The 27092-nt window shown below is 39.0% G+C and overlaps 1 protein-coding gene across 1 annotated transcript in view; it reads left to right on the forward strand.

Annotated features, from left to right (window-relative positions):
* LOC144272765 (ATP-binding cassette sub-family C member 12-like) overlaps positions 1 to 27092 on the forward strand; it is a 104738-nt gene that overhangs the window by 25386 nt on the left and 52260 nt on the right. The window contains exons 9-13 of the mRNA XM_077831075.1: positions 2496 to 2603; positions 5691 to 5954; positions 6695 to 6766; positions 9821 to 9945; positions 15740 to 15812. Coding sequence (XP_077687201.1) covers positions 2496 to 2603; positions 5691 to 5954; positions 6695 to 6766; positions 9821 to 9945; positions 15740 to 15812 — 642 coding nt within the window. The remainder of the gene's footprint in view (positions 1 to 2495; positions 2604 to 5690; positions 5955 to 6694; positions 6767 to 9820; positions 9946 to 15739; positions 15813 to 27092) is intronic.

A 27092-nucleotide genomic window follows, 5' to 3' on the forward strand; every position in this document is an offset into this window, starting at 1 on the left:
TGGGGGTGGCAGGTGGGGCCAGTAGACACTCCCAGGCAGGCGTGTGGGGACCGCAAGCAGGGCCGGGGAGAGACTCAGCCCCAAACATTGGTGGAACCGGGCCTCCAGACCCTGAATATTCCTGGAACCCCGGCACCATGGGCCCATACAACTTGCTGCACCTGTATTTGGCTAGTAGACCAGGGTAGCTTCTATTAAACACTGCATGGTAAAGATAAAGTTAATAAATTAAATTGATTATTAATTAGGGAAGCTACTAAAAGAAGATATATGGTCTTTTAAATGCTTTAAAGTATTTTCTTAAATAGTAAGAAACTAACTAGACATTTGGGATCATTCACCACCCACTCCTTCCACACAGGACTCAATGCAGATTAATGCAAAATTCAGTCTGGTGAACAGCAAGATGCATTCCCCTTTAGAAAGCAGTCGCTAGGGAAAAGATGGAGGGCAGGAAGGGTAAACATACAAGCAAAGGAGGAAATTTTGTTTAAAAAAATCCCATCCTGACATGTAGGGGGTTTATTGGCAAAAACACTTGACTACAAAATGAGTGAGGATGTACAAAAGGAAAGTCAAAGAAACAGCAAAAAGCAGGGAAAAAGATTCCATGTAATGCTGATAAAAGAGAATATAGCTTCTGATATACTATCAGAGTTTTGCCATTGACTTCAATGAAGCCAGGATTTCATCCAATGAATCTATATGCTTATATGTCCCCCAGCATACCAGTATCTGAACACCTCCTCCCAAATATTGGAAAATAGAAATAATAGTGTGGTCTCTCTCTTCCTCCCCAGCCTGTAGGAGATATAACTTGAATAGTTGATATGGTTTATGTGTTTACTGAGCAAACGGTGGTAAAGCTAAGCAGAAGGGATAAACATTGGATTTCATTATAAAGATGGTGAGATTAGTTGTCATTCTGACTTCTGGTAGCAAGTTCCATTGTCTTGGTCTAGCTCTTGTAAAGTTCGGCCTCCCATGTTGTTTGATGGTTTCATTGCTTCCGTGAGACATAGTTGTCATGGGAAGTCATAGCCATGGAGGTGATCTCTCAAGTAGACAGGGCCAGTTCCATGGAAGGCTTTGAATTTCAGGTTAGAAACCTTAAACTGGGGAGCTGGTGCAGAGTATTGCACAAAGGGGATGTATTTCACAGCAACCTATTTTGCTAAGCAGATCTGCTGATGCGTTTTGTAACAGTTGTTTCTTCCAGGTATGTTTCTTGTATATTTGTGAATAGTACTTTCATATTTTATGCTTTATATGTGGGAGTCCAAAGATTTCCTATGAGAAAACAAAGATGAAGAGTTTGGATAGGAAGTTGTGTGCTATTATATCAGAATCCTTGCCCTTGTGGATGTTGAAATCTCCTGAGATGAGTCTTGTGAACTGTATCACCATGTGAGAGAGCATCTGTATCAGCTTCTCTGGGAAGCCTGGGGTGCCTATAAATTTGTGCAGAGGCTGCAGCTGTGACTAGTTCCTTCCACTGTTCACTCAAATTGGTTGAAAATTTTCCAACAGAACAATATTCTATTAGAAAATGCTGATTCAAGAGAACTGAAACATTATGCAGGAACATGTTGATTCCGTCAAAGTCTGCCTGCCTAGTTTCCTGCCAGTACAGACACTCCCAGTTCCCAGACTCCCCAGGCAGTTGTTTCCTGGGCTTGCCCAGATCCTTAGGCAACTCTTGGAATTAATCAAGGAACAAGCAAAAATATTACCATCTTTTTATTTTGTACATAACTGCATAAACAGAAAATGCACAAAGACCGAAAAAAAGTAGACATAATACCAATTTTAAAAATGCATAGTAAGCTAGAGGCCTCTTAATTACACATCAATAATCTCATTTATGTCTTATGAAAATACTGGGTTCATTTATTAGGGACAAAATGAAATGTTTCACTTATAAGTAAACAGGAGTTAGGCACTTGCCAACATATGTTTGCTAAGAATATGCCTGACTGATTTCTTTAAAGAAGTGACAAAGCATATGTAGGAAGGCAGGGCAGTGTATGTGAGTTACTTGGATTTCAGTGAAGCCCTTGACAAGGTATCACACAGGAAGCTTCTAGACAAGATAAAAAAATGTAAGCTTCATTGCTAACATAGCAAGACGGATTGGAAGTTGGTTTGCAGGAAGGGTTCAGAGACTTACACTTAACAGGTCAAATTCCTCCCTCACCTAACTTCACTGAAATCAGTGGTAGAAGACCTAGGAAGACTCCTCAAACTGATGTTCCAGAAAGCTCAGTAATGGGACCAACGCAATTTTGCATATTCATAATGACTTGAAAAATGGAAGGCGTTGCATTGTGTTTTAGCCACTCACATTGCAATTACGAAAATGAAAATCACACAAATTAAAAGCATATATTTGTTCCTACCCTGTAAAATATAATACAAAAATATATTTAGAATTTTTATGCAAAAGAATGGTCAGCACTAAAATAGTAAAAGCCTTTTTCCTTTTTCTTTTGCAGGCATTTAGTGTGATTGCCATGTTTAATGTAATGAAGTTTTCAATTGCTATCTTGCCTTTCTCAGTGAAAGCAGCAGCAGAAGCTAAAGTTTCCCTAACAAGATTGAAGGTAAAACATGGTTTTAAAATATTTAGGGAATTTTCTAGATAAGTGCAAACAAGGGTTTACCTATATAGGGAGTTATTCTGGAATAATTATTCCTGATTAACTCCCTATATGTACATACCATATTCCAAATTAGGGTAATCTACTTCCAAAGTGGTTAAAATTGAACCAGAATAAGAATCTTCTTAAATAAGAGCATCAGAACAAGAAGTTAATCAGAAATAGCTCTTCTGTTTTAAATTCACACCCTCCCTTAATCTGAATTAATTTCTCAGTGCAGACAATCGCTTAATGTAGATTGTAATTTTACTTCTTGTTCAGACCAATGGAAAGACTCCCATTGACTTCAATGACTTCAGGCATTATAACAGGCTTTAGTTAGTAAATAAAAGAAAACTACACTAAACTACATACCTAATTCTAAAGAGAAAACTAAAAATGAGTATCTCAAAAGTGCAATTAAAAACAGAATAGTTATACATCAAATAACAAGCCACTACTGCCTTCTTCCTCTATTATTATTGTTAGTAGTAGTAGTATTGCGGCAGTACCTAAGAGACCTCAACCAGGACCAGGGCACTATTTTGCTAGGTGCTGTACAAACAAAAATGTAACGAAGCAAAAGAAAAGAAGAAAGATTAAAAGAATCTGTTTACTGTTACAGTGCACTGGAAATAGTGAGTTTTTAAATTATTTTTAAAAATGGGAGCTAATCTAAAAGTTATTGTTGAAGCAACTTAAGTGAATCAATGTTTATTTTTTATTTATAATTTTTTAAATCGCTTGACAGACCATTTTATATATATTGATATAAAAATGGACTGTCAAGCAATTAAAAAATTAATTGTGATTAATTGCATTGTTAAGAATAGAATACCATTTATTTAAATATTTGTGGATGTTTTCTACATTTTCAAATATACTGATTTCAATTACAACAGAATACAAAGTGTACAGTGCTCACATTGTTTATTTTTGATTACAAGTATTTGCAATGTAAAAAAAAAATAGAAATTGTATTTTTCAATTCACATAATACAAGTATAGTAGTGCAATCTCTTTATCATGAAAGTTGAACTTACAAATGTAGAATTATGTAAAAAAATGCATTCAAAAATAAAACAATGTAAAATTTTAGAGCCTGCAAATCCACTCATTCCTACTTCTTGTTCAACCAATCACTCAGACAAACACGATTGTTTACAGGAAACGCTGCTGCCCACTTCTTGTTTACAATATCACCTGAAAGTGAGAACAGGCGTTCTCATGGCACTGGTGTAGCCGGTGTCACAAGATATTTACATGCCAGATGAGCTAAAGATTCATATGTCCCTTCATGCTTCAACCAGCATTCCCTGGGACATGTGTCCATGCTGATGATAGGTTCTGCTCGATAACAATGAAATGCAGTGCAGACCGATGCACATTCATTTTCAGTATCTGAGTCAAATAAGATTGACAGACGGTCGATTTTCTTTTTTGGTGGGTCGGGTTCTGTAGTTTCTGCATCGGAGTGTTGCTCTTTTAAGACTTCTGAAAGCATGCTCCACACCTCGTCCCTCTCAGATTTTGGAAGGCACTTTAGATTCTTAAACCTTGGGTCGAGTGCTGTAGCTATCTTTAGAAATCTCACATTGGTACCTTCTTTGTGTTTTGTAAAATCTGCAGTGAAAATGTTCTTAAAATGAACAACATGTGCTGGATCATCATTCAAGTCTGCTATAATGGGAAATCTATGGCAGAATGCGGGTAAAACAAAGCAGGGGACATACAATTCTCCCCCAAGGAGTTCAGTCACAAATTTAATTAGAGATTATTTTTTTAATGAGCGTCATCAGGATGAAGCATGTACTCTGGAATGGTGGCCGAAGCATGAAAGGGTATACAGATGTTTAGCGTATCTGGCATGTAAATACCTTGCAATGCCAGCAACAAAAAGTGCCATGAAAATGCCTGTTCTGAGTTTCTGGTTACTTTGTAAATAAGAAGAGGGCAGCATTATCTCCTATAAATGTAAACAAACTTGTTTGACTGATTGGCTGAACAAGAAGTAGGACTGAGTGGACTTATTGGCTCTGAAGTTTCACATTGTTTTGTTTTTGAGTGCAGTTATGAAACAAAAAAATCTACATTTCTAAGTTTCACTTTCATGACAAAGAGATTGCACTACAGCACTTGTATGAGGTGAATTGAAAAATATTATTTCTTTTGTTTATCATGTTTACAGTGCAAATATTTGTAATAAAAATATACACTTTGATTTCAGTGACAACATAGAATACGATATATGAAAGTGTAGAAAAACATCAAAAATATTTAATAAATTTCAATTGGTATTCTATTGTTTAACAGTGTGATTAAAACAGCCCTTATTTTTTACAGATAATATACTATATTTAGTATAATATAGTATATATATTATACATATAATATACTTGTAATATTATACAAGCTCTGAAATTTTCTGATTTCCAGTGCCTTCTTATGTTCTTATGGGACAATTGATTTGATTAGTTCTACTTTGTTCCACATAATGTGGCTATTGTAGAAACGCCTGGCCTCACTGAAAGAGAAATCAACCCCATTCACTGAATGGAGATACTGAAACAGCAGCAGATATTTCTAAAAAAATAATATATATAACAAATATCAAATAGTGTTATGTTGCAAATAGGTGTCTAAGACCCTGATCCTGAAAACAATTGGGCCTTTCATATGCCAAAGGATTTACATGCTGCTTCTCTTTGTATTAGAACTAGTCAGTGGACTTCTACTGTAACTAAACAAATTAATTGTTCCTGGTGAACCACAAATGGTTCAGAGGATCAGAGCACAAAAGATCAAATGTTTATCCAAATTCTTGAATCCCTAAAAGTGAAAATCTCTTAAGAATATTTTTTGCAGTATTTCTAAAGAAATATCTGCACTGATTCTGCTTCTATACTAAATAGTTTGCTAGAATCTCACCACATTTCACCAACATATTATCAGCAGTCAGCTCTATGCTGGATTAATCAAAAGAATAATATTTTTTCATTTTTCATACTTTGATAAATAAATGGCATTTTTATTTTTATTCTCTTATTTTAGAAAATTCTCCTAACTGAAATTCCTCCTGTTTACGTAAAGCAACTGAAAAATTCAGAAAATGCTGTGGTAATGGAAAATGCTACACTGTCTTGGGAATGTATGAATGAACACAGCAGAAAGAACAATAATGAAAACATGAATGGGAAGACTGCTTTTCAATACCAACCAAAACCAGGGCCTGTCCTTCCTCACTCTGAGACATCAATCGGAGAGGAGGATAGTGCAGCCATTGCTTTATACAATTTAAGCTTTACTGTGAAGAAAGTAAGTTTGTAAGATAACAATCTGCCTGCAAGGATTTGGGTGCCCTGGGGCCCTTGCTATCTCTGCCTTGCACTGCTGAGCTAAGAAACAAAGCTTTCAATTCGCCTTCTTCCCCCAGACACACACCTCTCTTTGCCCAGAATAGGCTTTCTAAAGCACCCATTAGACCACTAATAAATTATTATTTGTACTGCAGTAGTACCTAGGAGTCAGTCATGGATCAGTATTCTATTGTGCTAGGTACAAACACAGAACATGGTTTATAAAGTGCATATCTCAATACCAAACAATGACTGATTTTTATAAATAAATTCCATATCCAAGACTTCATTTATGCACCAGTCACCAGAATAGAGAATTTTTTTGTAAATTCCTTACATTAATGAAAAGGCTACAGCACTCTACACAGTAAAAAGAAATTAAAAAAAAAATGTACATCACTGCATTATTTAAAATACCACTTCTATAGGCTTCTATAAATCCAAATACAACACCTTTAACTTTGTCTTCTTGGGAGTAAAATATGCATTATGGCACTGATCCAAGAAAGAACTTTATCTACATGCTTAAAATTAAATGGTTAAGAGGTCTTCCTGAATAAGGATGCTTTCCTGAATTGGCAGGTGTGACAGGACATGAAATATTTGTTGCATGATCGCAGAACAGTAGGCAACATGATATGAGAAATTTATTACTTTACAAATATAGATCAACTATCTGCAAAATGTGTCTCTTTGTAGGGAAAGGTTTTGGGAATTTGTGGAAATGTTGGAAGCGGAAAGAGCTCAGTCATATCAGCTATTCTAGGACAGGTATGCTTATCACTGTAGAATAACTTCCATAATTATTTTTATTTTCCTTTTGCATGAGAAATATATATTTAACTGAATGTTTTGGTACTGTTTGTTCTAGTACTAGGGTTCTCATTTAATCGCAGCTAACTCATGCGATTAACTGAAAAAAATTATTTGTGATTAAAAAAATTAATCGCAATTAATCGCAGTTTTAATTGCACTGTTAAACAATAGAATACCAACTGAAATTTATATAATATTTTGCATGTTTTTCTACATTTTCATATATATTGTTTTCTGTGTTGTAATTGAAATCGAAGTGTATATAATTTTTTATTACAAATATTTCCACTGTAAAAATGATAAAAAATAGTATTTTGCAATTCACCTCATATAAGTACTGTAGTGCAATCTCTTTCTCATGAAAGTGCAACTTACAAATGTAGAATTTTTTTTGTTACATAACTGCACTCAAAAACAAAACAATGTAAAATTTCAGAGCTTACAAGTCTACTCAGTCCTACTTCTTGTTCAGCCAATCGCTAAGAAAAACAAGTTTGTTTACATTTACAGGAGATAATGCTGCCCTCTTCTTATTTACAAAGTAACCAGAAACTCAGAACAGGCATTTTCATGGCACTTTTTGTTGCTGGCATTGCAAGGTATTTACATGCCAGATATGCTAAACATTTGTATACCCTTTCATGCTTCGGCCACCACTCCAGAGGACATGCTTCCATCCTGATGACGTGCATTAAAAAAATAATCTCTAATTAAATTTGTGACTGAACTCCTTGGGGGAGAATTGTATGTCCCCTGCTCTGTTTTACCCACATTTTGCCATAGATTTCCCATTATAGCAGACTTGAATGATGATCCAGCACATGTTGTTCATTTTAAGAACACTTTCACTGCAGATTTTACAAAACACAAAGAAGGTACCAATGTGAGATTTCTAAAGATAGCTACAGCACTCGACCCAAGGTTTAAGAATCTAAAGTGCCTTCCAAAATCTGAGAAGGACGAGGTGTGGAGCATGCTTTCAGAAGTCTTAAAAGAGTAACACTCCAATGCAGAAACTACAGAACCCGACCCACCAAAAAAGAAAATCGATCGTCTGTCGGTCTTATTTGACTCAGATATTGAAAATGAACATGCATCGGTTCGCACTGCGTTTCATTGTTATTGAGCAGAATCCATCATCAGCATGGATGCATGTCCCATGGAATGCTGGTTGAAGCATGAAGGGACATATTAATCTTTAGCGCATCTGGCATGTAAATATCTTGTGGTGCCAGCTACAACAGTGCCATGCAAACTCCTGTTCTCACTTTCAGGCGACACTGTAAGCAAGAAACAGGCAGCATTATCTCCTGCAAATGTAAACAGACTTGTTTGTCTGAGTAATTGGCTCAACAAGAAGTAGGACTGAGTGGACTTGCAGGCTCTAAAATATTGCATTGTTTTATTTTTGAATGCAGTTTTTTTTTAACATAATTCTACATTTGTAAGTTCAACCTTCATGTTAAAGAGATTGCACTACAGTACATGTATTAGGTGAATTGAAAAATACTATTTCTATTATTTTTTACAGTGCAATTACTTGTAATCAAAAATAAACATAAAGTGATCATTGTACACTTTGTATTCTGTGTTGTAATTGAAATCAATCTATTTGAAAATGTAGAAAACATCCAAAAATATTTAAATAAATGGTAATCTATTATTGTTTAACAGTGCGATTAATCGCACAATTGATTTTTTTGATTACGCTATTGATTGCAATTGATTTTTTTAGTCGCTTGAGAGCCCTATCTAGTACACTGGTTTTTGTTAGCTATTTTATAAAAGGCTGGCACTGATGCTTAGGTTCTGAAACTATGTTGGATAAGTTTCTCTTAAGCCGCTCTTGGATGAAGTATTCACTTATGTATCTGAACGTAACTACTGCCTGTCCTTTAGGTATGTGACATTAAGGAATGTGGGTTGGGATCATAGTTTTATTTTGATCTTTAGGGCCAAGAAAGAGAAACTGAGCAAATTAATAAGCACCCTCAAAAGATGAAAGACTGATGTGGGGGTCTCAACATGAGAATAAGAAACGAATGCTATGGCTAAGATTTGCAAATATAGGAAGCTAACGTAAGACACCCAAATAAATGGGCTCATTTTCAAAAGTGGCAAGTGCTCACTAATTCTCACCAATACAGCTAGCCAGAAAATGGATATTCAGTTCCATAAAGAATTTCAAGGTTTTGGAAAAATTTTCATCCCAGATTGGTATGAAAATCCAAAACCTTCAAATTGTTCACAGATCTGGGAATCTGCAATATTTAGTTTCAGAAGCACCAAAACATTCCTGAAACAAAATAAGTTCCCTGGGCTCCCAGGCTCCACAGCTGCTCACCTGGCAGTCAGCCAAGGCACTGGAAGCCCTGGCAGGCTGCTGAGGAACCAGGGTTAACTGTGGAATCTGGATTCCCCTGCAGCCCACCAGCTGGGGTCCTGAGGAGAGTGGGAATTGGGCAGGGAGATAGGAAATCAGGTAAGTTTCCACTGCCTGGTTTCCATCAAAATTTCATTGGAATCATGTTACTGTGGAATATTCTGGTTTTGACAAATTAGCATTTTCCACAGGAAAAGGGTTCTGTTGGAAAATTTCTGACCAGATCTACTCATTTATTCTAACCTGCCCTACACAGGAGAGAAACTCCTCAAAGTTCAAGAACAATTCACACAATGATAACTATGGCCACTCGCAGTATCATGGATACTTACGTTCTTCTGTCACTCACTTAGCCCTCCACTTCTCAGCTATTCCTGAAAAGGACCAGGGAGGTAAAAAGGGCACCATAGAGGAATGATTACAAGAGCCTTTGGGTGAATGGCCAGAAGAACTGTAGGTCCTTCTTAAGTCATGTTCTAGATACCTGCTGTTTATACAATGAAGAATTACACTCATAACACATTAGCAAAATGACCATCCTTGCTGATTGTATTTTGAGTCAGGTTATAACGACGATTAGAAGACCTCTATAAATTTTTTTTAATTGTACAATCTACTTGTTTCAGATGTACTTGTATGATGGGACAGTAGGTGTTGATGGAACATTAGCTTATGTGTCACAACAAGCATGGATATTTCATGAAACTGTTAGGCGGAATATATTATTTGGAGAAGAATACAATGAAGAAAGGTAATTATTGGAATACTTAAATCTTACCAATACTTATTTACTCTAATGATAAGCTTCCATATTTGATAGCTGAACTTACATATGTGTACACACACTCACTTGTCTTCTTTTGTGGCTAGGGCCCAAAGCCTCTGAACATGAGGTTTCCCTCACTCTACTTGATCCCATGACTAATGGGGAGGAGAGGGCATTATTTGACTTTCACCATTGCCTTTATTCTGGTTCATTTCCATAGAACACCTATAATTAATCATGGCCCCACACATATGTACTCCATGGGAGATCGCACCTCTGAGTTCCAATGTTCCTATCCACACCCAATGAAACTCTGTACTCCTGCTGCAACCATCAATGCCAAATATTATCTTCCAAGACATTAAATCTACAACTAGTCATCAGTGACTGCTGAGACGAGATGTATGCAACATTCTCAGTCACAAGATACGTAGTATCGCCTCTTTGATGCTCCCAGCCTCAGTTAGCTTTAGAACTAAAACTTCCAGGTCTCTCATATATATGGACTTCAGATATTGTCAACTGAAGGATCAGGCTGGTCAGTTATTTTAATTTTGTATATCTCAAAAGGCAAATGGACTATTTAAAAAGTTAGGCTATAAATGGTCATTACTTTCTTTGTGACTGACCTAGACTACTGGATATTTTCATTTTTCAGGACTGGTATTTACACATTATAATGATGATTAAATCATCACCTTACTCCTGTTGTCATGTACCATGTGTTCAAATTTCAGCTGCCATAGCATGTGACTAAAACTAAGAAGAAAATAAATGTGTTAAATTAGCCATAAGCTAAATAACAGAAATATCCCCAGAAATCAAAAGCAGCAGTTCATGAGTTCTCATATTACTAACTGATGCAGTGCAGTCAGTGTATATTGCATTTAGTTTTGTGAGACTATTTAAAATTTTTTTTTTTAAATTAGTTATAAACAACTAGGAAATGTATGGCATTCACTTTCTCCATTGATGTTGAGTCTTTGCTCTCTACGCAAGGTTAAGACTAAGAGGAAACCACATGGGCAGAGTTGTGGTTCAAATAATCATATTTACTACCTATAATCAAACATGCAAGGCCTAGTACATATATATGCTGCTGATGTGTTAGGGGTCTACTGCAGTAGAAGACAGGCAGGCCCACTAGAGGCCCCCCAACTATTTAAGGTGATAGCAACCAATTGGTCTGTCAGCATCATTCTGTTTATCTTCAGGACATGGTGTAAAGCTCATCTAGTTACTTAGGCCCAGATTTTAAAAGATATTTCAGCACTGCTCCACTCCACCTTGCAAGGCCCTACATGATTTAGATGGCTAAGTTCCATTCACAAAGTCAATTGGACTTAGTCTCCAAAGTGCCTAATGGCCAGATTTGTTAAGGTATTTAGGTGCCTAAAGATGCAGATAGATGCCAAATAGGATTTTCAAAAGCACCAAACTGCCTAACTTCCATTTAAATCATGCCTGGCCTAGAAACTTTTGAAAATGGGACTTAGACCTGACAATGGTGAGCAGAGCAATACCTAAATACCTTTAAAAATCTGGGCCTCAGAACTCATTTGTGCCTTAAAGGCACAGCTCTTCCCGGCATGAGGGGGAGGTGCATCACTCCAGGGGAAGCACTAGGAAACATTCTGCCTTAGTGAATTAGAATGCCTTCTAGCACTTCTGATCTGCAAGGGGAATACACCCTTCTGTGCATGCAGCATATTCCTCAGTACCCACTGGTCCTACACTATGAGCTTATGCTATGGGCAAGGCCGAGTTTTCACCTCTTTTTCTACTCCCTAGGGAGGAAGCAGTCCCGATGTTCCTCTGGCTTTGGACTGAGACTGCAGGGAAATGGGTTTTATTTTAGTTCATGTAGTGTGACATTGCCATATATGTTGTGCTTTGTACATAGACTTAGAACACATTGAATATGCCTGTCAAGGTGCACACCCCCCTCTTTTAACAGCCACATGGGCTGCACATGTCCTTCCCTTTCTGGTCATGCAGGCTGCATAAACCCTTCTGTGCCCTTGCAGTTTTACTCACCAGCCTGGGGAATCATCAGCCATGCCCAAATCAGCTTTTAGCCCTTCCCTCCTGGTTCCATTTTTTTGTCCAAACAAGTCACAAAAGGAAAACAAAACTTCCAGCTGGGGCTTTCTACCCAACCACAACTAGCAGGGCTTCCCCCTGGGAGTATCCCTTCCTCTGGGACTACTGAGGTAGGCTATCCCTTCCTGCAGATTCTCTCAGCTGTCCCATTTTTCTTGCAGCTCTTTAATAGGGAACACCTGTTTCCTTCGCAGCTGCATTTGAATAGTTAACATGGCTGGCTGCCCCAGGCCTCTGGCCCTTAAAGGGCAGGACAACCTGTTACACACCTGATGCATATGCCTCTCTCCTTTATATTCTCATGGGCCACACATATCACACAACAGGACACTCTAATATGTGAGAGGAGGCTTTTTAAATCCAAAATGGGAACAAATTAACTAAATTAGGAGACTTCAAACCAAAGAAATATGGAAAAATGTAGAAAATAAAGAACTCCTGTAAATATCCATAAACTTTCCTCTGCATTCCTGCTACTTATCAGTGCAGCATTGCATAAAACCAGCAAGTTCCTATCCCTAAGTACTAACAAAAGCTACCTCTGTATTGCTAATAACTGTAGTTCCAACCTTGTTCAGTCATACTTATATGGATAATAGATAGAGAATCCCTGTGCTTATTTAAAAAAAAAAAAAGACTTGTTTCAGTGTCTCACCTGCCAAATCTGGCTAGATGCTGGTGGGCAGCCATGCTTGTCAGATGTTCATTTTCTTCAATACCTGCTATTGCCTTCAACCAGCAAATTTGTGAAGTTGAGCCATGTGGGAAATGGAATGAATTTGCCTGTCTATAAATTTCAGATAAATGTTTCCATTAGACATCCCAGACACATGATTTGTATTTAAAAATTCAAGAAGTTACTTTCCTTAAATAGTTTAGTAACTATTTTATCAAAACATATAGACATAGGAATATCAGAAAAAGACATTTAATAGACATGTCCTATGGTATTCATATATTACAGCAATTTTTGAAGCAGCATATCAAATTCTCTGGTTCTTCTTAACTTCCATTTACCAATTCCTGAAAATGGCTCCAAAGAATACTGGTTTTAGATTATGAAGAGTTACATGTAGTTAAAAGGCAATAAGTATTCTAAGAATATACACAAATTAAACAAAAAAAACTTCTTTTACTATTAGTTAAAGTAACTCATCAATAAACTAAACCATAAAATCATTAAAAAGTACAAAGTTAAAGACTAAAAAGGATTAAAAGATTATGAAGTCAAGTACTCCCAAGTTTGGAAATGCCAGATCGATTGTTGCCCATGCAACCTTTAATTCGTCCGCTTGTACTATTTAACTAAAGCACTTGCATATTAGCTTTCTTCAATATATATCTGGTTGCCATTCTTATCTTTCGAATACCATGTTGACCAATATATAGAAAGGAATTAAATTATATTGTAGTCAGAACATGTTTTTTGGTAATTAAACTTCAGTTTTACTACAACTTCTAAATTACTTCTTTTAATTGTCTGACAGTGAAAACTGAGTAGGGATTCGGACCTATAATTTCCCATGTATTTAAAAAAGCTGGAAGTATTCATAAAGTCTCAACCTCCAATTTGAAAGAAGCATGTAAACAACATATATGAAAAGTAATTTTGTATCTGAGAAAAGTAACAATTACCCTTTGAAAAGACACAGTGTAACTTGCCACAGGACAAGTCCAAAGAGCAGTCAGCTTTCATTCCAGTTCCTCCTGGGATCCTTCACTGTAGTAATGTCCTGGTTGTCTGAGGTAAATCAGTTATCACAGGCAGCAGTTGCCATGACAACCAAGGCACCAGTGGCTCACCCCAAGTATGCAATTGAACTGGAGGGAGGGAGTGATGAATGGCTGATTACCTCTCATGTCACAATGTTACTGCTCAGGCACCAGCAGGGTGCAGCAAATGCGTGCTATGTGGGGAAGAAAAACAGGACTTCTAGTGGTTGTTTCCCCAAATTTTCTAAGAAACCAGCACACAAACACAAAATACAAATTGGAGATAATTTCACAAACATATTATTAGTAGCTGAAATTTGGTTCAAATTCCCCATGGCATGTTTACAATAAAGGGTTCTGAAAAAAGGTGAGACAGTGAGGTATAGGCCTTGTAAAACAACATTGGGATGCAACAACTGCAAGACCTTAATGCAGTAGTATTTTCTTCCAGGAGAACCAGAAGATTCAGAACATATGGCCATTACATAAATTTTGTAGGAACTATAGAATGTTTTATAAGGTATTTGGTGCAACTGATATGGAATACTGCTCACAGAAACAGGGCTGATAAATGAAATTTTAGTCATTCTTTGCAAAATATGGAATAAAAATAGAGCCTAAGATTAATATTTGCAATATAATCTTTCAGTAGTAAAAAAAACAATTCCTTTTAATATCTGAGACCAATTCTGGTAGGTAGACACCTAGCCCATCCTCTCCAGAAAGAAGAACAAATTTTGCATGTGTAGGTTGTGTATAAGATTGCACTTTATCCTTCTTGTTTTTCGGTACAAAGTTTTAAACATTCAGAACCTGACTTTCATTACACTAAGGCCACTTTACACTGCAGTGTAAAGGTGCCCTAAAGTGGCCATCAATGCAAACTTATGCCCTTTTAGATTGTAAACTCTTCAGGACAGGGACCATGCCCTTATTATGTTTGTACATAGCTAGGCACAATGGGATTGAACCTCTGGGTGCCACCACAATTCACATACATTATAATACTACTAATAAAGTAAGGCAGGCGCGGGCAAACTTTTTGGCCTGAGGGCCACATCGGGGTCGTGAAACTGTATGGAGGGCTGGGTAGGGAAGGCTGTACCTCTCCAAACAGCCTTCCCCCCTGTCCCCTATCCACCCAATCCCACTTCCTGCTCCCTGACTGCCCCCCTCAGAACCCCCCATCCATCCAATCCCCCCTGCTCCTTGTCCCTTGACTGCTTCCTGGGGCCCCCTGCCCCTTATCCAACCTCCCCGCTCCCTTACCATGCCGTTCAGAGCAGCAGGACTGGAAGCCACGCCGCCTGACTGGAGCCAGCTGCTGCCCTTGTGGCGGCGTAACTGCGGAGGAGGGGGGACAGGAGGGGAAGGGCCGGGGGCTTGCCTCCCCGGCCAGGAGCTCAAGGGCCAGGCAGGATGGTCCTGCAGGCCGGATGTGGCCCGCAGGCCGTAGTTTGCCCACCTCTGAAGTAAGGCCTCTGTACACTGACAAAGTGGTGTAAAAAATCTCTAATGTAAATGAGAATCAGATTCAGTATTTGGTTGGTCAAAAGGCTCAACATATAGCAAGCAACTGTGATTCAGTGCTGAGAAATCCAAATTAAAGTCTAATCTCAAATTCCTACATTTTTGGATTTGTACGTGAGGCTGGAATTGCAGATTTGATGCTCTTGGTCTCAGTTGGAGGTTGTAGAGTGAAACATTGTATATCTGCTCATATGATGATATTGTATAAGAATTTCAAAGGCAACTGTGTCACAGTATAATATAACTGTAACTTGTACACACAGAAAACAGGGGGGAAAGGGCTGAATCTGAATTATTATATCATGGTCACTGAATTATTATGGTTCAAATCGATATATTTGCAACAAAGATACTATGGTAATTCAAAATACATGAGATTTTGTGCTGAAGAAAATTTTTAGGAATTAAACAATGTTGAACATTCATTCTTTAGGTACAATTATGCAATCAATGTGTGCAGTCTGAAGTCAGATATGGAATCTCTTCCTTATGGAGATTTGACTGAAGTAAGTCTCATTATGCAATCTAGTAAAATATTGGCACATATTATGGAGAGCTGTTAAACTCTCCATAGTAAAAAGCTGACAATAGAGTCTCATATTGTCCAATTTTCAACTCACTTTCACTCCAGTTTACATCCCCCTCCAAATTTTTTTTTTTTTTTACATTCCACACTAAATCCCAGGCTAGATTTTTTTTTCTGATTTTTTTTTTAAAGTTTTAGAGAAAGGGGATTTCAAAATATTTTTAAAAATCATAGAATATCAGGGTTGGAAACGACCTCAGGAGGTCATCTAGTCCAACCCTCTGCTCAAAGCAGAACCAATCCCCAATTTTTGCCCCAGATCCCTAAATGGCCCCCTCAAGGATTGAACTAGCAACCCTGGGTTTAGCAGGCCAATGCTCAAACCACTGAGCTATCCATCCCTCCCCTCATATTTCTAGTTCTATGGTTGAACAAAATAAATTTTACAAATATGAACTGAATGTAAACCATGCACTGTGATCTTTCTAAGATTGCAGACAAGCTGAATACATCCTGGTAGTGTGATTATCCTACAACCCAAAACTTATGGCTCCATTCTCCTAGGAGTAAAAAAAAATTCTAATTGAGCCCTATCCAACTGCCAAGCCCCTATCCAGCTTCCCAACAGCTTCTACAAAGTAGTTCTGTGTTGTCAAGTCAAAAATCTGCAACATACTGAAAATGTGGGGGCAGCATAAAGTATTTTTATTCTTTATTAAACTTTTTCAATTTTTTTTTTATAACAAACCAAACAAGTTCTAGGTGCCAACATATAAAACATATAAGTACAAAAGTATTATACACCGCAAAAGAGAAAATACCCCCCAATACTCATATTCCCATATATTCCTAGCACACAAATTTTATGGCCCATATGAAAACAGACAAAGAGCAAAGGGGACAGGGAAAGATTATGGATTTATCTCCCACCTTCTTTCATCCAGACCAGTATAAAATAAATTAATTTAATATGAAAATAAATACAGGGACCACTGTATTCTTTGTATTACTCATATTTGCTTAAATAAAACCCTGTATTTTTAATGTTTAAATGAAGCTGCCATAGAATTTTGAGTCTGTGACAACAGAGTGCTTCTGCATAATCCAGAGATCCAGTTTGCCACAGAGTATACAGGGTGATAGGCAGCAGTGATAGTCTATCTGCTACCAGTATGTGCACACATATTCCTACTATCTGGGTCAGGAGCACTCTCAACTATCAACCATGCTATCTAAGTGTTGCTCTTGTGGCCTAAACTAAAGCCTGCTGAAGTCAATTGAAAAACTCACCGTCAGATCATCAGGATTTGAATCTGGCCCTAATCCTCAAGAAAGCCTTAATGGACATAAAATAACATTATGCTGCTGCTTAAAGAAAAGAAAAGAAAAAAAAACCCAAGTGACATCTATTTTTTATTAAATGAAAAAAATCAAAGTTGTGTTATAGGAGTAATATCTGTTTTACATAAACATTCTTAACACAGCTGACATAACCCTGAAAAGCATCCTCCAGCAGAAAAAAGGATGACTGATAATTCACTGTATGTATTTATTTTACAGATTTCTACTGTAGTAGTTCTATAATTCAATGCAATAGCACCCACCTCTTCAAATACTTTCAATAGTTTGTCTGGGTGGTTTCTAGACTTCCTGTACTGGATCTGTTACCAAGGCTAAAAAATATCTTCTTTGTAGCACATTCTCAGGGCACCATAGCCCCAAAAATATTACAATTCACCTATTACTGTTTGTCAGCTATCCTGTCAATCATTATTTGTTAGTGGGCCTTAGAGTCCAATTTGACTTTCTTTTTATGTTGTCTTCATCAATTGCAGGTCACATTTGTGACAGATTATTCCCCAAATGGGTGAGAATTTACTACTCAGAGCCTTTTGTAACATATCTCTTGTACAGTATCCTCTGGAGATGAAGTTGTACATAAATAACTGTGCACCTAGCTCTCAAGTCCTGTAAGGAAAATGGGTTCATGTCCTCACAGACATGGAAACAAAGACATACTAGCTGAATGAACATAGAAGAGTTCGCTCCAGGTCTTTAAATATACAAAGAAGCCATTATCTTCTGGAAACAGATTTGGGAGAATGGTAGTATTCCTTGAGCTGTTTCACTGCAGAGACAATGTTCCTGTGAATCTCCGTAATTACTGTTTGCCAGTCATTTATAACTGATTCCTGACTCAACGGTGTAAAATGAAGTCAATGGAGCTATATCAAGTTACAGCAACTGAGTCTCTGACCCTGAATTTTTAGATCAATATTTCTCAACTGGTGAATTGCAATACCCAGGAGGGTCATGGAAAGCAATTAGGAGGGTCACAAGGCATTGAAAATTTAATTACAATCTAAAACAAAGAAAATCTCTCATCCCTACTTGCTATACACCTTTACACTTCAAGGTCAAGTATTCTCTTTCAATCTCCTGAAATACATACACAAATAAATTATACAAGTTTATAGCTGATATTTAAAAATAAAACTTACTTTTATCAAAAATGTAAGGGGCTCATGAAAATCTTGACTTCAAATAAGGGGTTGCCAACCTGGAGAAGTTGAGAAATAAGGTTTAGATAACACAGATTTCCTTTTTGCAATGAAAGCTTCACCCCTTATCTCTTTTTCGTCAGTCACTTTTCTGAATTGTTCTGGTTTTGGTCCATAAAACTAATACTGATAGTACTGATGATCAAAAAATTGTAATAGTTTAACTGATGGATTTTGCATTTTTTACTGTTTGCTTGCTATCTGGGAACAGATCATGAAATATTCAAATGTATTCATTATTTGAAATTAGTCAGAATTGTCTTGGTCTGCAAATTACAGTTTGCAGTATTATCTGCAGATTCAAAATACAAACTGCAAATATTACAAAAAATGCACAAATTGTGAATTGTGTGTTCAACAGATATAGCTAACTCAACTTACCAACTAGCCAAACAGCATGAATTTCAAGTTGTATAAGTTTAGTAGTCACTGTTTACACTGTTCTGATTAGTCACTGAAGTGATCCAGTCAGGGAACAGAAACAGTACCACCTGACCTCAATCACCTTCTCCTCCTTCTTAGGCTCTGAACCTCTTGACACCTTAAAAATCTCTTTTATAAGCTGCTGTAGAAAGTTTCTTTATATGTATGTCTTAAATGTATGTCTTAATGGGACTCACATGATTGCACCTTGCACTTGTATTTCAGGGTTAAGAAAGGCATAGGTTCAAATTAAACATCAAGATTTGGGTAAACACTAACGTTAATGCTCTCATGTGGTGTTGAGGCTAGAGTATTGTTAAAGGTGGGGACCTTGAGATTGTGTTAAATCATATTCCTTTTTCCATATTTGGTGGCTGTCCCTGTGGAAGTTATAGAATCCATGGCACCTTTTAAAAAGTAAAAGGTAACTCTACTGATCCAACTAACTGTCAGTGAAACAGATTCAAACTGTGTATGAGGTATTATTAAGTGTACAATAGTTGTCATACTTGCCTAATCACTACACTATCAGTATCCGATCCATTACTGTAAAGTGCTTTGATATACCTTGTATTTGAAAGGTACTATTTAAAATTAAGACACTATGCTGCAATTTCTTATCAGAAGCTCCTGTTATTCTTTTCCATATAAAGTGGTCCTGTAGTACCTTTGGACTACTACACAGAGAGGTTCATCAGTTTAATGCTCCTTCCTGTCAGAATTCATTCCACTAGAGGAATGACCCACCCTTCTAGGAATTTTCATTTAATCGATTCCTGGACCTAACAGGGTGAAGGATCAGAGAACTAAAGTTACTAGAAAGTAGAAATGGGTACAAATCCACAAAGTTTAGATCTGGCTTCAATGGGGAAATTCATAAGGTTCAGGGTCACTTGAGTCCAGGTAATGCCCATCTCTACTAGAAAATTATCTTAACTGTAATTACAATTTTACTGGTTTCAGAGGAGCAGCCATGTTAGTCTGTATCTGCAAAAAGAACAGGAGTACTTGTGGCACCTTAGAGTCTAACAAATTTATTAGAGCATCAGCTTTCATGGGCTACAGCCCACTTCATCGGATGCATAGAATGGAACGTATAGTAAGATACAGATAAGTTGGAAGTGAGAGGCTAATTAGTTAAGATGAGCTATTATCAGCAGGAGAAAAAAAAACTTTTGTAGTGATAATCAAGATGGCCCATTTAGACAGTTGACAAGAAGGTGTAAGGATACTTAACCTAAGGAAATAGATTCATAGATACTAAGGTCAGAAGGGACCGTTATGATCATCTAGTCTGACCTCCTGCACAATGCAGACCACAGAATTTCACCCACTCCTGCAAAAAACCTCTCATCTATGTCTGAGCTATTGAAGTCCTCAAATCATGGTTTAAAAAGACTTCAAGGAGCAGAGAATCCTCCAGCAAGTGACCTGTGCCCCATCCTACAGAGGAAGGTGAAAAACCTCCAGGGCCTCTTCCAATCTGCCCTGGAGGAAAATTCCTTCCCAACCCCAAATATAGCGATCAGCTAAACCCTGAACATATGGGCAAGATTCACGTGCCAGATACTACAGAAAATTCTTTCATGGGTATCTCAGATCCCACCCAATCTAACATCCCATCACAGGCCATTAAGCCTATTTACCATGAATATTTAAAGATCAATTAATTACCAAAATCATGTTATCCCATCATACCACCTCCTCCAAAAACTTATCGAGTTTAATCTTAAAGCCAGATAGATCTTTTGCCCCCACTGCTTTCTTTGGAAGGGTATTCCAAAACTTCATCTAATTTCAAGTCTAAACTTCCAAATGACCAGTTTATATCCATTTGTTCTTGTGCCCACATTGGTACTGAGCTTAAATAATTCCTCTCCCTCTCCAGTATTTATCCCTCTGATATATTTATAGAGAGCAATCATATCTCCCCTCAACCTTCTTTTAGTTAGGCTGAACAAGCCAAGCTCCTTGAGTCTCCTTTCATAAGACAAGTTTTCCATTCCTCGGATCATTCTAGTAGCCCTTCTCTGTACCTGTTCCAGTTTGAATTCATCCTTCTTAAACATGGGAGACCAGAACTGCACACAGTATTCCAGGTGAGGTCTCACCAGTGCCTTGTATAACGGTACTAAAACCTCCTTATCCCTACTGGAAATACCTCTCCTGATGCATCACAAGACCACATTAGCTTTTTTCACAGCCATATCACATTGGCGGCTCATAGTCATCCTACGATCAACCAATACTCCAAAGGTCCTTCTCCTCCTCCGTTACTTCTAATTGATGCGTCCCCAGCTTATAGCTAAAATTCTTGTTATTAATCCCCAAATGCATAACCTTACACGTCTCACTATTAAATTTCATCCTATTACTATTACTCCAGTTTACAAGGTCATCCAGATCCTCCTGTATGATATCCCGGTCCTTCTCTAAATTGGCAATACTTCCCAGCTTTGTATCATCTGCAAACTTTATTAGCACACTCCCACTTTTTGTGCCAAGGTCAGTAATAAAAAGATTAAATAAGATTGGTCCCAAAACTGATCCTTGAGGAACTCCACTGGTAACCTCCCTCCAGCCTGACAGTTCACCTTTCAGTAGGACCCTTTAACCAATACTCTCCCCTTTAACCAATTCCTTATCCACCTTTCAATCTTCATATTGATCCTCATCTTTTCCAATTTAACTAATAATTCCCCATGTGGCAAGGTATCAAACGCCTTACTGAAATCTAGGTAAATTAGATCCACTGCGTTTCCTTTGTCTAAAAAATCTGTTACTTTCTCAAAGAAGGAAATCAGGTTGGTTTGGCACGATCTACCTTTTGTAAAACCACGTTGTATTTTGTCCCATTTACCATTAACTTCAATGTCCTTAACTACTTTCTCCTTCAAAATTTTTTCCAAGACCTTGCACACTACAGATGTCAAACTAACAGACCTGTAGTTACCCGGATCACTTTTTTTCCCTTTCTTAAAAATAGGAACTATATTAGCAATTCTCCAATCATACGGTACAATCCCTGAGTTTACAGATTCATTAAAAATTCTTGCTAATCGGCTTTCAATTTCATGTGCCAATTCCTTTAATATTCTTGGATGAAGATTATCTGGGCCCCCCAATTTAGTCCCATGAAGCTGTTTGAGTTTCGCTTCTACCTCAGATATGGTAATATCTACCTCCATATCCTCATTCCCATTTGTCATGCTACCATTATCCTGAAGATCCTCTTTAGCCTTATTAAAGACTGAGGCAAAGTATTTGTTTAGATGTTGGGCCATGCCTAGATTATCCTTGACCTCCACTCCATCCTCAGTGTTTAGCGGTCCCACTTCTTCTTTCTTTGTTTTCTTCTTATTTATATGGCTATAGAACCTTTTACTATTGGTTTTAATTCCCTTTGCGAGGTCCAACTCTACTTGACTTTTAGCCTGTCTCACTTTATCCCTACATGTTCTGACCTCAATAAGGTAACTTTCCTTGCTGATCCCTCCCATCTTCCACTCCCTGTATGCTTTCTGCTTTTTCTTAATCACCTCTCTGAGATGCTTGCTCATCCAGCTTGGTCTACAACTCCTGCCTATGAACGTTTTCCCCTTTCTTGGGATGCAAGCTTCTGATAGCTTCTGCAGCTTTGATTTAAAGTAATCCCAGGCCTCCTCTACCTTTAGATCCATAAGTTCTTCAGTCCAATCCACTTCCCTGACTAATTTCCTTCATTTTTGAAAGTCAGCCCTTTTGAAATCAAAAACCCTAGTTGCAGATTTATTTTTGTTAATCCTTCCGTTCAGTTTGAACTGAATTAGCTCATGATCACTTGAGCCAAGACTATCCCCTACAACCATTTCTTCTATGAGGTCCTCACTACTCACCAAAACCAAATCTCAAATGGCATCCCCTCTAGTCGGTTCAGCAACTACTTGATGAAGGAATCCATCAGCTATCGCATCTAGGAAAATCTGAGCCCTATTATTATTACTAGCACTCGTCCTCCAGTCTATATCTGGGAAGTTAAAGTCTCCCATGATCACACAGTTTCCATTAGTATTTACTTTATTAAAAACATTAAAAAGGGCTCTATCCATATCCAAATTAGATCCCGGCGGTCTATAGCACACCCCAAGCACTATCCCGGGAGGCTCTAATAGTTTTCTTCACCAATGCAATTTTTGCCCAGATGGACTCTGCCTTAGCCATACCATCTCTTCTTATTTCTTTACATTCTACCTCATCATTGATAGACAATGCTACTCCACCATCTTTACCTTTATTTCGATCTTTCCTAAACAGCACATACCCTTCAATACCTGTAATCCAGTCATGACTACTATTCCACCATGTTTCTGTTATCCCTATAATATCTGGTTTTACTTCCTGCACCAGTAGCTCTAGTTCCTCCATTTTGTTACCTAGGCTCCTCGCATTGGTGTACAAACATCTTAATTTTTGCTGTTTGGCCTCACTCACATTCTGCATCCTATTAGGCACGGTCATTCTACAGCCAGTATAACCTATTAGACTGGTATCCACACTGCCCTTCCTCCTTAAGTACATTCTTCTGTATCCTTTCTTACTTTGTTTTCTTCCCTCTCAATGCTAAAATCCGGCGTGGGAGATTCAATATGTGTAATGACCCAGACACTCCCAGTCTCTATTCAAACCCAAGTTAATGGTATCTAGTTTGCATATTAATTCAAGCTCAGCAGTTTCTCATTGGAGTCTGTTTTTGAAGCTTTTCTGTTGCAAAATTGCCACCATTAAATCTTTTACTGAGTGGCCAGAGAGGTTGAAGTGTTCTCCTACCAGTTTTTGAATGTTATGATTCCTGATGTCAGATTTGTGTCCATTTATTCTTTTGCATAGAGACTGTCCAGTTTGGCTAATGTACATGGCAGAGGGGCATTGCTGGCACATGATGGCATATATCACATTGGTAGATGTGCAGGTGAACGAGCCCCTGATGGCATGGCTAATATGATTAGGTCCTATGATGGTGTCACTTGAATAAATATGTGGACAGAGTTGGCATCGGGCTTTGTTGCAAGGATAGGTTCCTGGGTTAGTGTTTTTGTTATGTGGTTGTGGTATTTGCTTCAGGCTGGGGGCCTGTCTGTAAGCGAGGACTGGTCTGTCTCCCAAGATCTGTGAGAGTGAGGGATCATTTTTCAGGATAGGTTGTAAATCTTTGATGTTTGGTCTTCCCTTTTTAGGGCTACTAGTCCTCTTCTTACCCTTTCTATGGGTATGTCTACACTACAAAATTAGGTAGATTCTATAGAAGTCGATTTATACAGTCGATTGCGTGTGTCCACACTAAGCGCATTAAGTTGGCAGAGTGCGTCCTCACTACCATGGATAGCATCGACTTACGGAGCAGTGCACTGTGGGTAGCTATCCCACAGTTCCCGCAGTCTCTGCCGCCCACTGGAATTCTGGATTAAGCTCCCAATGCCTGATGGGGCAAAAACATTGTCGCGGGTGGTTTTGGGTACATGTTGTCAGTCGCCCCTCCCTCTGTGAAAGCAACGGCAGACAATCGTTTTGCGCCTTTTTTCCATGCAGATGCCATACCATGGCAAGCGTGGAGCCTACTCAGCTCAGTTCACTGTCACCGCTGCTGTTGTGTCCTGGGTGCTGCTGTCAGCAGATAGTGCAGTACGACTGCTAACCGTCATCATCCACCGCTTCCGCTGCAACTCTACTCTCCTGCTCTTGTAAATCAACTCAGTCTCAATAGCAAATTTCTCCATGTTGTTGTTATCCACCGCTTCTGCTGCAACTCTGCTCTCCTGGTGCCATGAATCCACCTCAGAGGTCCTCTCGTCGTTCTGTATAAATATCTATTCTCGTGACATCCGTCATCATCCACCGCTTCCGCTGCAACTCTGCTCTCCTGCAGATGGCATACCACGGCAAGCATGGAGCCTGCTCAGCTGTTGTGAGCATTGTAAACACCTCGCGCATTATCCTGCAGTATATGCAGAACCGGGCTAAGAGATGCCAGCACGAGGATGATTTTGATGAGGACATGGACACAGAGGTTCCTGAAAGCACATGCTGTGGCAATTGGGACATCATGGTGGCAGCGGGGCTGACTGATACAGTGGAACACTGATTCTGGGCCTGGCAAACAAGCACAGACTGGTGGGACCGCATAGCGTTGCAGGTATGGGATGATTCACAGTGGCTGCAAAACTTTCGCACGCGAAAGGCTACTTTCCTGGAACTCTGAGTTGCTTTGCCCTGCCCTGAAGCACAGGAATAGCAAGATGAGAGCAACCCTCACAGTTGAGAATTGAGTGGCGATAGTTCTGTGAAAGCTTGCAACACCTGACTGCTACCGGTCAGTCGGGAATCAATTTAGAGTGGGCAAATCTACCGTGGGGGCTGCTGTGATCCAAGTAGCCAATGCAATCAGTCACCTTCTGCTAACAACGGTAGTGACTCTGGGAAATGTGCAGGTCCTAGTGGATGGCTTTGCTGCAATGGGGTTCCCTAACTCTGGTGGTGGGGCGATAGACGGAATGCATATCCCTATCTTGGCAGTGGACCACCTTGCCAACCAGTACGTAAACCGCAAGGGTACTTCTCAATGGTGCTGCAAGCAATGGTGGATCACAAGGGACATTTCACCAACATCAACATAGGATGGCCGGGAAAGGTGCATGATGCTCACATCTTTAGGAACTCCGGGCTGTTCGAGCAGCTGCAAGAAGGGACTTACTTCCCAGACCAGAAAATTACCATTGGGGATGTTGAAATGCCAATAGTTATCCTTGGGGACCCAGACTACCCCTTGCTCCCATGGCTCATGAAGCCGTACAAAGGCAGCCTGGACAGTAGTAAGGAGCAGTTCAACTATAGGCTGAGCAAGTGCAGAATAGTGGCAGAATGTGCCTTTAGATGTTTAAAAGCCTGCTGGCGCTGTTTGCTGACTAGGTCAGACCGCAGCGCAACCAACATTCCTATTGTTATTGCTGCATGCTGTGTGCTCCATAATATCTGTGAGAGTAAGGGAGAAGACGTTTATGACGGGGTGGGAGGTTGAGACAAATGAGCAGCCAGACACCAGCATGATTAGAAGAGCTCAGCAAGGCGCGCTGCGCATCAGAGAGGCTTTGAAAACCAGTTTCATGATTGGCCAGGCTTCGGTGTGACAGTTGTGTATATTTCTCCTTGATGAAAACCCGCCCTTTTGTTGATTTTAATTCCCTGTAAGCCAACTACCCTCCCCCCTTTGAAATAAAGTAACTATTGTTTTGAAACCACGCATTCTTTCTTTATTAATTAAAAAAAAAGGGAGATAACTGACAAGGTAGCCGGGGGGGGTCGGGGGGCAGAGAGGAGGGAAAGACAAGGCCACATTGCTTATTATAGCCACATTACAAATCATACTATTTGAATGACAGCTTTCTGTTGCTTGGGCCATCCTCTGGAGTGGAGTGGCTGGATGCCTGGAGTCCCCCGCCCGCCTGCGTTCTCAGGCGTCTGGGTGAGAAGGATATGGAACTTGGGGAGGAGGTCAGGCAGTTGTACAATGGATGCAGCAGGGGTCTATGTTCTTGTTGGCTTTCCTGCAGCTGCACCAGATGCTTCATCATGTCCGTTTGCTCCCCCATTAGCCTTAGCATCGCCTCTTGCCTCCGCTCTTCACGATCCTGCCTCTGCTGTTCATGCTCACTTAATGCTTTCCTAGCCTCTAACACTGAATGCCTCCATGCATTCAGCTGTACCCTATCAGTGCAGGAGGACTGCATGAGCTCGGAAAACATGCCATTGTGAGTGCATTTTTTTGCCTTCTAATCTACAATAACCTCAGGGACGGAGATGATGAGGGAACCTAGAAACATTTGCACCTGGCGGGAGATAAAAAGGGAGAGTAAAATTTAAGATGATACATTTCTGAGAACAAAAGGGAGAGACTCTTTCACAGTGAAATCAAGCAATTCACAGCAGGCAGCACATGTGCTTTAGGTATAAGGTTGCACTCTGTCTTTTATATTGAGCCTGCTGGTATGGTGACACATCACACACAGCTGGACAACAGAATTCAGTTTCCAGGCAGTCAGTCATGGTAAGGCAAAGGGTATGTGGGGTTGGCTTCTTACGCATAACATGTGGGAATGGTTTCAAACTGCAGCACCATCCTTTCTCATAGCAAGCAATGGGTTGGATTTCACATTTAAAAGAAGGGGCTGCGATTTTCGGGTGGATGTGCAGCACACACTTCACCCCACCCCACCGCATGGCTATTCTCCAGGATGATCCCTTTT

This window comes from Eretmochelys imbricata, chromosome 12 (assembly GCF_965152235.1).
Source record: "Eretmochelys imbricata isolate rEreImb1 chromosome 12, rEreImb1.hap1, whole genome shotgun sequence".
Lineage (NCBI taxonomy): Eukaryota > Metazoa > Chordata > Testudines > Cheloniidae > Eretmochelys > Eretmochelys imbricata.